We start from the raw sequence: 16,561 nt of genomic DNA on the forward strand, positions 1-16,561 counted from the left end.
ATTCTTAGTGAACTTGACAACTAAGGACAGGACGGCCACACAACTGGCTTCAGTGAACAGATTATTACTCACTCAGTGCCTGGACTGTGATCTGGACATTGCGGGATCTCTTGCTGCGGTCGATGAAGTCACCCGTGGGCGTCTTCTCCCGCTCTGTTACGCGGCAGATATACTTGCCGGCATCTTCAGGGCGCAAGTGCTGCAGCTTGAGCAGGTGCACGTTGACACTCTCTTTGCGCACAGTCATTTGACCGGCGGCCTCCCGGGCGACATAATCGGGGCCCAGATTAGGCACGGCACTGGGGCCCACCACGGCCACCGGTGAGCTGCTGAAGACCCACGACACCGAGAAGAAACGCTCGGGGACATTCTGCGCCTCAATGGTGCAGCGAAGCTCCAGCGGCTCACCGGCCGTGAAGGACCGTCGCTCCGTGCTCACCTGGATGCTGAAATCCCGGTCTGAAAGAAAGGAAAACAAATAAAAACAACAAGGTTAAAGGCTAATAAATGCACGGAGATTTCAATTAAAGCTGCTCGAAACCGAAGCGCACAGTGCTGCTTCATTTTCTTGGTAAGCTGAACATGCATTACCCAAGAGAAAGGGGTTAAGAAGACTGAGCAGTGGGTGGTAGAGGTGGGGTTTGATGTATTCAGGAAAGCCATGGGGCAATAACATGGCATCAGCTCGTGCAGAGAAAAAGAATATAAATTAGAGATGGTTGAGGTCACTCGGTGGGATAGTGGCATAACAGACAGGCCTGCTCTCTCCTCTCTAGTTTTCACCTCTGCAATTAGGAAAAAAAACCCACTTCTAATTAAAATTCTCGTTAGCTGTTTGAAACAGTCAGGCACGCTTTTGCTTTCCTGCATGATCTAAAACCACAGAGCAGAATAAACACTGGTAGGGCCCCCTACCTGGCCAAATCATGCTTGTTGTCTCTGCATGTGCAATTGCATTTGTGTCTGTTTGTTATATTAATGTTCAGATCCTGAGTTCTGTACGTATCGGAGACAGCTGCAAAACATCTCAGTGAGTTGGTAGCCCCAAGCAGTAATTACAAAGACTTTAAAGTGAATCGTGTGGAAAAGGTCAAAGCCTGCCCCTAGTATGGAGCTAGTTACGCAGAGATAATTATGATGAGAGGTAAGAGAATATTGTTGACACATACAAAACATAAATGTGTATAAATCTGCCTTCTGCCATGTGTTGCTGGCAACAAATTCCAAATATATTATTAAATACATATTAGGAAACTAAGCATTCATTACTGGGATTATTTTTTTTAATTTAATACAGTATAGATCTGGTAGAAGATCATCTTAAAGAGCCAACACATATTCATGTTGGGGTGTAATTAAAAAAAAAAAAAGAAGTAAATGCTAAGCACAAGCAGCCAAAGTGAGGAGGAGAGGAGGAAGGAAAAAAACCTGCAGTGATGAGCAATGTTTGCAGAAAAATAAGAGGGTATGTGAAAGAAGGGAACAAGGGAGGAGATGAGTGGAAAGACCAAAAAAGATAGGTATGGTGGAAAAAAAAAAGGGGGGGGGGGGAGTGAAAGGTACATTAAGATTCTGTCTGTTGCTCATCTCTCTGATGCCGGCAGTGGGTGATTAGCTAGTGATGGGGCTGTCTTGAGATCCACTCCATCTTTTATAATAGGAGTCTAATGGAGAAGCTGCTCCCTCTCCTTTCTAAATTTCCCTGGCTCTCTGTCAAATATGCACTTGGACAGGTGGAACGTCACATACACCAGTTCAGCCTTAAGGCGTGCAAGTGGCTCCTTCGTCATGCAATAAGCACGTGGAAAGAAAACCAAAATGAATTTACGCATTACACTGAAGTTTGAGCAGTTACATTCATAGCTCGCACAACGCAACTGCTTTATTCTCTTTGTCACGCAACAACCCTGCATCCATTATAGATTATAGGGAAGACAGAGAGTAACAAAGGATGTTTAGAGATGAGCTCTTTGTGCCCTTTGTCTCCTCACTAAAGTAGCAGGAGCTCATCTGACAAACCTGCTTTACATCGGAGTTCTCACTCTCCTTCTCATCCACGCACGACTATCTGGGGCACCATCAAGTCGCATCGGTCCAGAGCAGATCTGATGCTTAATGGAGAAAAGCAAAATGACTCCTCTTTGAAGTGATTTACTGGCATGAGACATTCGCCACTGCGTGCTTTCTTGGTAACTGAGCTAATGTCAAAGCAGTTTATCACCCATCTCTTTGGCCCTTTCTTGGAAGCATACAAAGGGATACTTTATGTATGTGGAACGCAGGACAATGAATGTGATGGGCTCGAGTCGGGTGAGAAGCTATAAGGACATGTAATGAGATATTAAGCTGCCTTTTTTTCTCATCTTTTTGGTCTAGAGGTTGGCTGCCTATTAAATAATTATCATATGAGCCCACTCAACACATTCTTTGTTTCCACACACTTGCACATCACGCAAACCTTGTTATTGCTACCCCCGCAGTACCTCCCTAAGATGGAAACTCCCATAATGCTTTCCGCTTTCCATAGGTCTCTTTCTTTACATTTGGCAGAAGCATTAAAAGAAAGCTGTCTCTCTCATAGCAATGCATTCTAGCCCAATCAACACCGGACAAACTGTTGGCAGGAAGTGGCTGAAAAACACATTCTGCCTTCTGAACCATGGGCCACATGTTGCTGGGGAAGCTGCTTATGTGGAAGCCATAGGTCTCCTGTGTCAAACACCCACGCTATTTGGAGCTGGTTACATTTTTCTTGGATGTGCTTGTAATGTTGCCCATCAAACAGACACAAATACAAAAGTAGGGAATCTGCGGAGGTTTAGTTAAGCCCTTTTTAGAAAGCTAATGAGCTTAGCCGGAGATACTGATCAGCAATCAGTGAAACCCGGCCCACATGCATGAGTGTGTGCCACTCAAGAGGACAGAGGGGACTGACACTAACCAATATCTATACCCTGCCCACCACCCCTCCTTTTCTTTCCCACAGAATACGATCCCTTTGGCCTATCTCTGAGGCGCAGAGAGAAAGGGAATTAGGGTTCACAAGGTTAGTGGTTCAAACCCCAGTTCCTCATGTCGGTGTTTCTAAAGCCTCTGTTCCACTAGTACCAACTCTGCCAGGCTCACCTCTGTTTTAGGGTGTTCCATTGGATGATAGTACCTGGTAACAGGTACCTTTTTTAATATCCACTTGGCAGGGGTTCCAAACGACCTGTGTCGAGCCCACCAACGTTGCGGTGGTACTCACTTGTAATGGAAAATGACTGAAACAGAGTAGAGTTGAGCCGAGTAGAAGCTAATGGAGAAGAAGTATAACGGTCTTGTTGGACGGCAGCTTTATCCACTGATAAATGGTTCAGTGAGAGAGCTGAATGATAGTTGCACTGTGTATGCAAAGGTAATTTTTTTTTTTTTAAAGCAGTCCATTTACAATTCACTCACCAGTGGGCTGAATACGGAGCTGAGTCTTGTCGCTCTGCTTGCGGGTCATAGCAAACCAGCTTCCATCTGGGTCCTGAATCCACTCAGCAGCCTGGCAGTAGAGCAGCCCCTGGTCGACTGGCTGCAGCTTGTGAATGGTCAGCCTGTAGGCTGTAGCGCCAGTTTTATCCAGCCTGAGGTCCCCCGCTGCCATTCTCTGCCGATACGGCCCCCCAGAGCGCAAAACGAAGTCTCTTGACAATGTGACTAACTCCTGAGGCGGGGCGGTTGGGTCCTCTGGGGACCTTAAGTACCAGCCTACTGACAAGTGAGTGTGCTGCACTGTGGTCCGAGACACCTCGCAGGTAAGCTGTAGCGTGTCGCCTTCCACTTTGGACAAAGTCTGGGCCGGAGCTGTTACTGTCAAAGAGTCAGCAATAACTGAAAAACAAATAGAAGAACAGGGGCAATTATTACTTAGCGTGTATAATTGTAATTATTCTGTAATTACTCAGTTTTAGACTAGCATCATCTGCTTCCTTAAATAATATATGAACCCTTTACCTCTGTGAAAAAAAAAAAGACCTTAAAGAATAGAAAGCTGATTAAAAAGGAAAACCAAATACACCCAAAAAAGCATTTTGGGGGGTTTTCAGCTATTATACATGTGATAAAGTCCATTCCACTGTTAGCTATTAATTTTATGCACTGTGAGAAAAGGTGTAAATGCAGCCTTGCTTTTTTCCCTGAGGTGACTGCCCTCCATTTCCTCTTCCATATATGACTTTCACATGTTACTGTGTGGTGATGGTATTTTCTCCATCTCACACAGACAGAATCCTCCAGAGACCCCTCTGGCACTTCTTTCAGACCGATTATATCCCATATGGCTGGCTACAGAAAACATAATAAAATGTCATCTTACAGTGTCTCACTAAACTTTTGGAACATTTGGATCACGCATAGTAAATATACAAAACAGCAAGACCGAAATTTACTGTAACAAATTCAGCCCAACCCCTTCTATCTACAATACAACTGAGAATAAAAAGGATGGGATCCAAGCCAGATGGTTGAGAACAGAAGAAATCAGAGAGAGGGGGGGTGCAAGGAAGCAGAAGATACATCAAAATGTGATAATTTCAGAAAGGAAGATGGAGTGACTCTACACACCGACAGAAATAAACATGTATAGCCTTTAAAAGGGAACCTGAAATAGCTAAAGAGGTATTTTTAGATAGGTACCAGAGCAAAACTTTATGTATGTGTGTCAGGAAGACTGAAATAGAGACAGCATTAGATCTGAGCTTCCAAAACTAAATCCATTACAGACGAGCAAAAACACCAAAAGGCAATAAGGTCAGTCATAGGGGGTGGGGGCGGATCATGCTAGAAATAAAGGTTACTGGACAAAATTTAATTGGGTAAATAATTCACACAGAGGATTCTGCGCTTTGCCATGCAGGGACTGTGACCACTTCTTAAAAGCCAGAAAATTGAAGTGCATTGTGTTTGGCTATTCACGCTCCTAAGGGAATGTCACTGTGAAGATTACAATTCAGCATGTTTGAGTCTGCCTCTGCGCAGTAACTTGCTGCGTCTAAGTGTAGATGCGTGGGAAAGAAAAGCTTTACTCTTGCATTATTTTGAATGTATGCAAGTAGAGGCCACTGTGGTGATGTCTGTCATTTGCTTTTAAAAAAGAAAGAGATATCAGAGGGACAAAAGTGCATAGAACCAAAGAGGATTTTGAGAGAGACTCAATATATGGTTATCCAGAGTTTAACAAAGCACTCAAAGAAAAAGAAAACAATGAGATAGTAATGGCACAAAAATACGGAAAGTAATCAGGTGGGCCACAATCTGATAAGACACTGCCTCCTGAAAATGGATTAAGTAAAGATGTATAAAATGTCCAGACGAGAATAAACAGTTTCTGCATTTTTGTGTCTTACAAAAACACAGACAAGGTCTGATTCAAGGTAATTTGGAAGTTCACTAGAGGTCATATTGAGTGCTCGAAAAACCACCTAGCAGCAAGGGATGCAAATGGGAGCCTTGGGCAGGAATAAAGCTATCCTGCTGATGTATTTGTTTGTTTCTTGCAATAATACAATAACTGACATGGGAATCTTACTGAGCCTGGATTAGTGTTTATATTCAAATACTTTATTTGTAACAGTTTCAGAAACAGAGCAATTAGTGGTAATGATGGTAACTGCTGGGAAATAATTGTTAAATATTATCAGTTATGAACTTCCGCAGAATCACTCTGGTGTGATCTTATGGGACTCTTCTAAAATTTGTGTTGTTTGAATGATGGATTCTCAAAGATGAAATTAAAATATAAATTAGTAGCTGATTATACATTTTGGAGTTGGTTAGTTAATTTGGACATCAGTTTCATAATCCAGTGCAAGTTACTCCTGTAATATTAATAATATCTAATAATATTAATAATATATAATATCTCTTCTTTGCTCTGTGGTGTTTTCAATACACAAAAGTTCTGCACTTCAAACACTGGTTGTAGCAAAGTCCTCTCACTCTGACACTCCTGTCAACAATGAGTGAACAGCAACCTCACACACAACACACCTACGCTACAACCTGGCATTGCCATAGCAACTCTCCCACATGGTGCTGAGGGCCTGTGAGAACAGTCATTAGTTACTATAACAACCGCACCCACCAACACAATCCTGAAATCGACTTGCATTCTTTCTGTAGACACACTAATGGACGGTGAAAGCAGTTAGCTGCTTCCTCCTGTCGGATGGCCCGTTTATTGTGGGCATATTTAATATTTTTGACCTCATCTCAAGGCATCTGAGCCAATCGGAGCCCTACACCAGATATGTCGGGAGGACAGAACAAATCAGATAACACCAGCCAATCTCAGCCTTTCCAGCAGTCGGGCTGAAGTTGTACACCGGGATCATCCAATAGTACCACTGACCTCAATCTGCAAAGGATTAGGAACAGCGTGAGATGGCATTCTCTGGCATACATGCAAAAAACAAAACAAAAAAAATAAATAGAAAAACGTGCATGCACACATACTTCTGAGGACTTATTTTACCTGTTCGGTCCTTAACTGCAAACATTACAAGAGCCTTTAGAAATGAATCTAAGGACATTCTGTGTTTTTTTCTTGAAGATCACACAGCTCAGAAGCAGAATTTGTGGTAGCCGAAGCCCAGCGCTTGGGCAAATAACTCGTTTTATTGAAGAAAATATTGACTTCTTTTCACTTCAGAAGTTAAAGGCCTCAGTTGTTGTCTGAGCTGTTATAACATCAATACCCACACTTTTGGACCAGGCAAAGTATTTTCATCACAATGAACACAGGCACTGCAGTTCATTTAAGGGTGTCTAGTTTAGTTTTGTGATATTGTCTTTATTTTATTGATTTTTTAAAATGTTTTGCCAACAATAAAATAGTACAGTCTCAGCTTTTGGGATAAATAACAGTATTTCTTAAAAAATGAAATAAAATACACATTAATATACATATACATACAAATACACACTACTATATCACCAGAAATTATTCAAATGTTTCCTTAAAAAAGAAAGAAAAGACTTAATAATAACAAAAATTACCATGTCACATTGTCCATGATAATACCAGCATGATGTTTTGTGTGATAAAGAAAAAAAAAAGAACGCGTTTTCTTCATGATATCAACAATATCAATGTTCCCTTGCGTGCACAGCACCAACAAAAATCCAGCCATGTCTGAGAATGAACTTCAACAACCTCCAGCAAAGCACAAAACTTTGAACAAACTTTCATACAAACAGGAAAACTGTTCCTGAATGTGGAAACAGCAAACTGAAAGCAAAAATACACTGCCGAATACAACTAGGCTATGAAGGCACCCAAGCAAAAGATACTAGCAGCAGGTGATGTGCGACCCTGAAATTAAACAAATGACGAGTATTTCTGGAGCACTCGATAGTTATGGATGGATGGAAATTGCAGATGTGGTTGCATTGCACAAAAAGCCACGTTAGAAAACACTTTTTAATTTCAAATTTATTATGTGACAATATTGTACAGCGACCTGCTACCGGCACCTTGTGGCAATAGTTTCACACTTCGAAATAGGCAGTGTGTTGTCAATGGCAGTAAAATGCACATAATTTTCTTTGCACTTACACAAGCCTATGCCGGTAAACTGCAATCACCAATAAAACAAGCTTTTTCCCCCTGTATCTCTACAAATATCACTATTACAAGTTTCCCTGAACTGCTGTGGTATAATTTTGATTATGTTGTCCACCCCTATCATTTATATACTCCAGTACTTGATCGGGGATTTTCTACCATAAATTGCTTGGTAAATGGACTGGTTCTTATATAGCACTTTTAAACTCAATGTACTTTACACAACATTCATGCAAGCACTTTTTCTGTGTCTAAGTGTTTTCTAGCTTTCTATCTAACATTGACACACACATTCAAACCCAATGTATTGGGAGCAACTCGGGGTTCAGCATCTCGCCCAAGGATACTTTAGCATGCAGACTGGAGCAGCCAGCCTACTAACCTACCGATTAGTGGAACCTGCTCTACCTCCTGAACCACATCCACCAATTTTGGCATCAAAGGAGAGTGGCACCGTTGAGGTTTCCCAGGCTGCTTTGCAGCCTTCAACTCTTCTGCAGTTTTAGGTGTTGGCAGCGCTCCATAGATTCACATGGGGTCAGGCAAGTGGGCTACCCCAATCAAGCACAGTAATAGTAAAAGTAATAACATGGTCAGCAAAAGATTTGGTAGCAGTTCTGGCACTGTGGGGAAGTGCTAGGTCCTGCTGGAAAAAGGAAATTGCCATCTCCATGAAGTTTGTCAGGAGATGGAAGTATGATGTGCTCTAAAATTTCCAGGTAGATGGTGCATCGACTTTGGACCAACATCTGCAGGTGACCTCAAATCATTACAGATTGTGGAGAGACTTCACACTGAACTTCAAACAGACGGTATACTGTGCCTCTCCCTGCTTTCACCAGACTTTGGGACCTAGATTTGTAAAAGAAATGCTAAATTTACTTTCATCTAAGAGGACTTTGACCACTGAGCAACAGTCCAGTTCTATTTCTCCTTAGCCTGGATAAGATGCTTCTGATGTTATCTCTAGTTCAGGAGTGGCTTGATATAGAAATGTGACTCATGAGCTGCTGTGTTTCAAATAGGATTAATACAAACACATGTAACACTCACATACTAAAATTTGAAATTTAAATGTTTATAAATATTATAAATAAGAAAATATCTTTTCAGATATTCATAAACTTTAAGAATTTCTCTTTTAACCCCGGTAAAACTACCAGAGATACAAGGCTGACATTGATGAGAGTGACTCATTTCAATTCATTATTAACATCAAAACATCAAAAATCACATTCAGTCATTTCTCAGCTGCAAAACACTCTGCATGTGTTCCCTGCAAATCAGCCTTTATTATCATAGGATGAATAAACATTTCAGTGGTTTGTGAAGGATTTCAGATACCCCCCACCCTCTGCAAAACATTGACGGAGACTGGATTTCCAAAAAATGCATTTTTCACCAGTGAATCAGGTAATCTTACATTTTGAGATGAAGGTTTTCATGTGTGGATGGTTTGCATTTCTTATCCTTTTTCTTTTTTTGACTGGCAGCGAAGCTGTCAATCCTCGATAAATCTTTAAAACTACGCTCTTCCTGCTTTACCTCATCTGCAATTTTTACTTTCATCTCCCTCCATTCCAGATCTTTTCCTACTCTTTCAGCTCTCTGATGTGAGTGACGGTTGTCATCCCCCAAGCTAGCCTTTTAAGTCCAGTCACATAGAGATAGAAGTGGGGGGTGACATGGGGACACACCACCATGGGGAAAAGGATTTCACAAAGATGACACATGGAAAAATAGATGATAATTTATTAAGCCTGATCTTTACATTTTAGGATGGGTTTGGAAGTAACAGGACCAGAAAAGATATCTCACCGAAAGAAAGCACCAACGGCAAATCAAACAGCAGTGTTGTGCATTTGTTGTTGTTGTTCTTTTTCCCTATATATTAGAGTTGTTGTGGATTGCAAAGATCCAACCATTCAGCACTCCATGCTGGAAGATACAGAAAAATCTTCAGTCCTCACAAAAGCAGGCCTGCTTTCTATTCAGCAAATAAAATAACTCCTGCAAACACGCACAAAGATATCATTTTTAAATCATGGGTGCCAGTGTGCGACATCTTCAGCTTTTCTTTGAGGCATTGTACAGAGTCATAAACGTTACAGAAACATGTTTGCATGATAAAATCTGGGTGGGAAAGTGAAGCGGTAGTACTTGTCCCACCCACATCATCATCATCAGTGTTGTGCTCCTAATCCCAATGCCTTAAGTGTAGCTGGAAGATCAAACTGTGGTTCTAATGAACAGTTTCCGTTCAGGATTGAATTACTGGCTAGTAATAAGGCCTGACTCACTGTTGTCATTACAGATTGCAAATAGTTGAGAAGACCAGCTGGTCACCCAGAGGTTGAGGGTTTTGGTTACAAGGTTATTGCCCAGGTCACCCGCTGCGCGGCAACCTGTCTCAGTCCGACTGACTGACTACAATCAGCCTAAAACAGATAATTGCCATCTAATTTATGAATGCAGACACACTGCCAACATGTTGCAATCAGTCGAGTCAGTCTGTGCCAATGAGCGCAACTGGTCTGCTCAATCCAATAACGAAACACCCAAATGTCAGTTATTAAGGTTTGTGGCAGGAAAATTTACTGTAAATTGAACTAAATGTAACACCAAACAGCATGTCTTATTTTGCGGCCAATGCGTGTGTGATAGTTGCTGCTAAAAGTGTGTATTTACTTGGAATGAGAGGGGGAGATATTATCAGAAAGAGTGCGTAACTGGCACAGTTGGATAGCTCAAAGCTGTGAGTTGTGCCCCGTCATTCTTTACTCAGTGCTCACCTCTGAGCATTTAGAGCTGAACTGCACGTTCTGCTCCACAGGAATATTGGTGTTTTATTGAAACATATCAGAACTGAGCTGAACTCCACAGAGCATTGACGAGAGAAAGGAAGAGAATCCCAATGCAAGACAGAAACAAGAATACATCCTGTTTTCTTCTTTAAAGATAGTCAAGCGAGTTCCAGTGTTTTAGGCTCTTAGTCATATTTCTACACAGAGATCAGCACACAGTGAAAACATCTCACTCTCTCTCGCGCGCTGTCTGTCTTTTACTTCCTTCGATAGGCGCTTTTACATAACATGTGTCTGTCAAAATGCATTTATTAGCTGGATTGTGTTAGTGCGATTAGATTAGTCTCGGCACAATGTTCCCAGCATCACACTTTCCTTTTCAGACACTGAGTCAAATGCAGCAATACAAATATTTCAACATGCCGGAATCAAATCTCCTATCTTACTGATATTTGACCAATTTTGCCTTTACCATCTGTGTTTAATTTGAAATAATATCTAAATGCAACACACAATGTGTTGTCAGTTTAAAGAATTAATAAGTATAACACTAAAGTAGATTTCTAAGAAAACAGTTTGATTTTTTTATGCTTTCCTGCAGCACAGCACATTATTTTTTTGTTTATTTTGTAAACAAACAAAACATGTTTTACAGCATCATGGACCACACGTTCCTGCTTTAAATGATGGTGAGATTAGGGTTGACCTTCTAACTCAAGAGTGTGGCTGTTCCTTTTTATCAGCCTATCGCAGTAGCTGCAGCATGCTGCCAAGCCAACAGTTTATTCTTTTGTTAGTGCAAAACTGGCCCAATCTCGGAGTTGTGCCCTATGTGTGGATTTTGTGCAGTCCGCCGGTGTGAGTTCCCACAGACTCCACTATAAATCTGATGTAACTAGCAACAGATTTGCAATTCATCACAGTACATTATCACAAACAGATTGCATGCAATTACCAACTTGACCCCATTCATTTGAAAACTGGTTGTAGACCGACTCCGTCTTATTGCTCTTCTGTTGCCATCTTATTGCCCCAAAGACGGTTTGAAGACGGCAACTGACTACACGTGGTCTGATATCTGCTCGTCACCTTTGAATTAACCTTTTCAAAAGTAGGGAGATTCTAAGGTGATTGCACACAGTCGCAATCATTTTGGTTGTGCTGTGGACACAAATCATCATTTTCCCTAGCATGACTACAGCTAAGCTGAAACTAATTATATAAACACACACCAAAATATATAAATAAATAAATAAATAAATAAATGAAACAAACAAACCCCAAAAGCAAACAAAGTGTGATCATACATACCTTTGGCACTATATTGTATGTCAATCACAAGTGTACTGCAAGACGTAGCACTAGAGATATTTAGACACAGCTGAAATGGTTACCACTTATCAGTGGGTAAAAGCTTTAAGAGAGAGAGTGAGTGTGTGAGTGGATGTGTGTGCGTGCATGTGTTGCTGCAAAGCAAATGGCCATTTGGCAAAGCCAGTAGGGTAATTATTGTTAATTACTCTCTGAAACTAAGAGTACTGCTGAGAGGAAAACAAAGCAAGTGGGCGAGCCGCCGCTCCACTTCATGCAAGTCCAACCTCCTTGCTGAACAGACGTCACTTGCTGACCCAGTATGCCTGCTTGTGTTGCAGGCATACCGGGTCAGGAAGTTGGAAAAAGAGATTTAAATACAGAAGCTGTGCCTACACCTGTCTTTCGTATTCCTATTACCCAACATCCTGCCCATTCACATCCTCCACTCCTTTGTTATTTTCTGTGGAGCTGTCGATGAGTCAGAATGAGGGATGAAGAGGTTCAACTAAGAAAATGGGAGAGAGTAGATAAGAGAGTAAAGTGGGAGGAAAAAGAAAGACAGCAAGATGAAGACAAAGAAGAAAATCGAGCAAAAAAGCAAAGACAAACAAAGGGACAATGCTCTTTTGCTTGATACAGCCAACCACATGGATCAGCATCAATGCTTTGTTATTTCACAGCAAGAAGTAAAAAAATAAGCAAACAAAAAACATGATAAATAAATTATTGTGTTTGTAGCCTATATTTAAGTAGTATCAATGCACCATTCAAGTGCACCAAAAACAAAACAAAATTTAAAACAAACAAACAAACAAACAAACAAACAAAAACACATCGAGTGCACTCTCTCGGGAGTCTAGAAAAAATAATCAAGGAAGTTCATGAAACACTGCACAACTAGCAAACTCTGGTGAACTCAGGCCTACATATAGTCCCCAAGAGCCTGCACTGATAGTAAGGACACGATACAGAACAAAACAAGGAAGCAAGGGCAGAGAACGGATCAGGACTGGAAGGGAAAAAGAGACACACAAGAGCCCTTTTTATCCAAGAGGAGGGGGAGCATGTGGAAAAAAGAAAGAAGAAGAAGACAGGAGTCAAAGCCTGTCATTTTGGGATCTGGGTCCACAGCAGGGGGCACATCCATAATACAACATAAGCTTCTGATCAGATGAGAGCTGTACCTAATTGAATCTTAGATATGGAGCAAGCTCCTTCCACCCATTCTGTTTTGTTTTTGCATATTCATATGTTATACAACACAGGCCTACAACATCTTGTCCAAGGAAACTATTATGTTTCTGTGCTATACTTTTTTGTTCCATGAATTTTTTAAAGAACATTGTTTTACTAGTTTTTGTTCCATGTAAAATATTAATGTAATAGTTTTCTGGAAATATATTTCCTGTTCTGTTACTAGCATGGTTTGTTTTTGGTTTTCAGGTCATGTGGTGGCAACAGCTTAGAAAACCATCCAGTAGCAAAAGGTGTGTTGGCAAATTTAAGGGAAAAACTGAACGAACAAGGGCTTTGCAAACTTTCCTAACCCAACAAAATTCCTTTATAAAAAAGTCATTCTAAAAATATCTGTTTTAAAGTCTTTCAGAACTCCTTTGCATCATCAGCATCAACATAAATTCAGGCATACGGATTAATGAGACTGGATTCCATATGTAAGGGTTAGAATTAGGGATTAGGGATGTGCTCAAGCTGTTACTACCCTGTCTTGAAGATGGAAGCGCAATGACTAGCTGCTTGATCTTTTCCCCAATTGTCTCCTATTAAAAAAAGTGATACTTTTCTGCTAAATCAATAATTGTTTTTTAAAAAAAGAAAAAAGTAATTTGGGTCATCTATTAAGTGTTCTGCTGGTGATTTTGGAAATCATTTCTACCTTAATAAGATTTAAAGATTTGTGTCCTGTGACAGCTGTGACTGACAGGCTCATCTGCAGCTCACACAGGCTTCTCAACTAAATTTTGGGAGTTTCGGTTTAAGGAAACAGAAACGTGCAGTACTGACTGTTTACGTCACCCTAATGCAACTTATTATCTGTCATGATTGCGGCTGTGTGCAGGCTGGATGAGGACCCAATCACAAAGTCACGGAGGCAGGAATGAACTCAAAATTCACAGCTTTATTGCTGGAGAGCAAAACCATACAAACTAAACTGGGAAACTATAACGTAATACACAGAGAAACACACAGCCATGAATGAAGGAGAACGCGACACAGAACTGAGGGAGATCCGGACATAAATACACAGAGGGTTAACGAGGGAAGTGGGAGCACACGGGGAGACAGCTGACACAGATAATCATAATGAGACAGGGCAGGAGTGAACACAACATGACGCATACTGACGAGAGACTGTCAAAGTAAAACAGGAAGTACACAGAGGTTCAGACAGGAGGAGAGAGAGCACGGACATAACGGGCTGGGGAAAACATGGGGAAACGAGGGCTCACAAATACACACAGGGGTACACAGGGGGTAATCAAATAAGAAACATCTTAACTAGGGATGGGTACCGGGATACCGGCAGTGCAAAGGAGGTAAGTCCTCAAATCTGATGAAACACCTGGCGACATATAGCATTTTGTTAAAAGCCGAGAAATGCGTCGTATTTGATAGCTTGCTGCGAGACCTCACATCGTGCATATCTACTGCGGGTGTGGTGCCTGTTATCTGACCTGGAGTTAGCAACATCCGCAAAAAACCCGAGGAGGCGAGTCCTGGCCCCTAGCCCTGCCAGTGTAGCAGAAATGATGACGGATGATGATGGCAGCAACAGCTGTTCTTCTCTGGGCGAGTAGCTTAATGTTGTTCATGTGTAATTTACGTTGAGTAGGCTAACTGCGTTATTACATTAATGCATGTAAGGTGAACTAGCAAACACAGTTGTAGTTACATGCGGCTTTCTTCTTGTTTGATGGCAGGTACTCCCTTCATCCTGGCCAAAAAAGCTAAAATGACCAAAGAAAAAGTGGAAAACAGCTAAACATGAGAGGTTTTTGGACAAAGTTTGTTTTTTCCATTGATTAAGTGCTGCTTCCAGCCAAGAGTGATGCCATAAATCCCCTATAGCTGCAGAAAAGGCTAACATTGTTATCTTTTTTACAAAAAAAACAAAAACAGCTGAACATGAGAGGTTTTTGGACCAATTTTTTGTTCTCCATTCTTTAAGCACCGGTTTGAGCACCAGTTTGAGCACAGTTTAAGCACCGGCACCGTTTCAAAAGTACCAGTTTGGTACTGGTATCGGATAAAACCTAAACAATACCCATCCCTAACCTTAACATAACAACCTAGAAACCAAGGCATAAATAAAGAACAAAACCCAAAACACACGAAAACTAAGAATGCTGGGCCAACATGGCCCAGGATCATGACATTATCAGTAAACAGCAGAGAGAGCACCTAGAGGGTGTCCATATTGTTGCTGGGGACTTTAATAAGGTAGGTTTGAAATCTGTTAAGTGTCCTACCAGGGAGACAGGACACTGGACCATGTGTAGAGCAACATCAAGCAGGCCTACACAGTAACAACCCTCCCCCATCTAGGACAATCTGACCGTCTCTCTTTGCTCCTCATCCTTGACTACATCCCCCTTAGGAAACAAACTCCTCCAAGCACCCAGGTCATTAAAGCACAGCCTGATGATGCAGGAAGACCTACATGAGGATGTACAGTGTTCAACACTATAATCCCAGACATTATCACCACCAAACTGGACCACATTCAGACCCCCCCATATTTAGCTGCTCCTGGATCAGACTTCCTAACCAACTGGCCTCAGGCTACGTCCACACTAGCCCGGATAGATTTGAAAACGCGTCCACACTAGCGTTTTTAGTCGTTTTCACAGAGTTGTGCGTTCACATTGAAACAACCGAAAACGCTTACGTTCCATTCCTGCGCATGCACAAAAGCGAGTGAGAATTAAAGAATTTGAAGAAAAGCTATCTGGAGCATGTATAGACTGATATTAATCTTTTTTTAGGGCTGTCAAAATTGAGAGCAATCAAAACAACTGCTGTATAATGCACTCCGCTATCTATGTTTAATTGGTCACATGACTGCATCACATGACTAAAATGCGTCATCGTTTTAGAAAGTCTGCGTTTTTGAGCGTCCACACTGCGACAGGACAGCTCAGTTTCGAAATATGCGTTTTCGAGAGCGTTTTCAATACGCTGCGTTCGTTTTTCCTTGAGGAAAACGCCTTCTCAGTGTGGACGGGAGGCCAAAGCGGAGAGAAAGTGATGCGTTCTCAAACAAAAACGCATTAGTGTGGACGTAGCCTCAATCAGTCCGACTTGGCCCCCGCCGTCACACAGCACCGGATCCCAGCAGGGTTGCCTTCTCAGCCCTCTACTTTACACCCTGTACACATATGACTGTACACCAACCCACCCAACGAACGTCATCATCAAGCACGCCAATGACACCACCGTGGTTGGGCTCATCAGGCTCAGAAAATAACCTGAAGCGGAACATCCTTAAAACAAAAGAACTCATAACGGACTTTAGGAGACACAGACGGGTCTACTCTTCTCTCTTTATATATGGAGAACAAGTGGAATCTGTCTTCACCTTCAGGTTCCTGGGCACCCACATCTCCAGTGATCTCACTAACGCCCTGGTAAAGAAGGCCCAGCGGTAGCCACACATCCTGAGGAAGTTGCTGCTGGCCTTCTACAGCTCCTCAGTGGAGAGCGTACTGTCCTACTGCCTGTGTGCAGCTTTCCTGTTCTCAGGAAGTCTGAACACCACATTTGTAAATCAAATAGTTGATAAACCTAAAGTCAGAGACATGTAAATGTTTTTTTTAATAAAATGAACGCG

General features: G+C 41.7%; 1 protein-coding gene across 2 annotated transcripts in view; it reads right to left on the reverse strand.

The window, feature by feature from the left end:
- Positions 1-16,561, reverse strand: part of igsf3 (immunoglobulin superfamily, member 3) — a 78,140-nt gene that overhangs the window by 27,598 nt on the left and 33,981 nt on the right. For both annotated transcript variants that reach the window (XM_026144082.2, XM_026144081.2), the window contains 2 exons: positions 3,442-3,861; positions 73-459 (listed from right to left, as the gene is read on the reverse strand). In XM_026144082.2, the coding sequence (XP_025999867.2) occupies positions 73-459; positions 3,442-3,861 (807 nt within the window). The remainder of the gene's footprint in view (positions 1-72; positions 460-3,441; positions 3,862-16,561) is intronic.

Source organism: Astatotilapia calliptera, chromosome 16 (genome assembly GCF_964374335.1).
Source record: "Astatotilapia calliptera chromosome 16, fAstCal68.1, whole genome shotgun sequence".
Lineage (NCBI taxonomy): Eukaryota > Metazoa > Chordata > Actinopteri > Cichliformes > Cichlidae > Astatotilapia > Astatotilapia calliptera.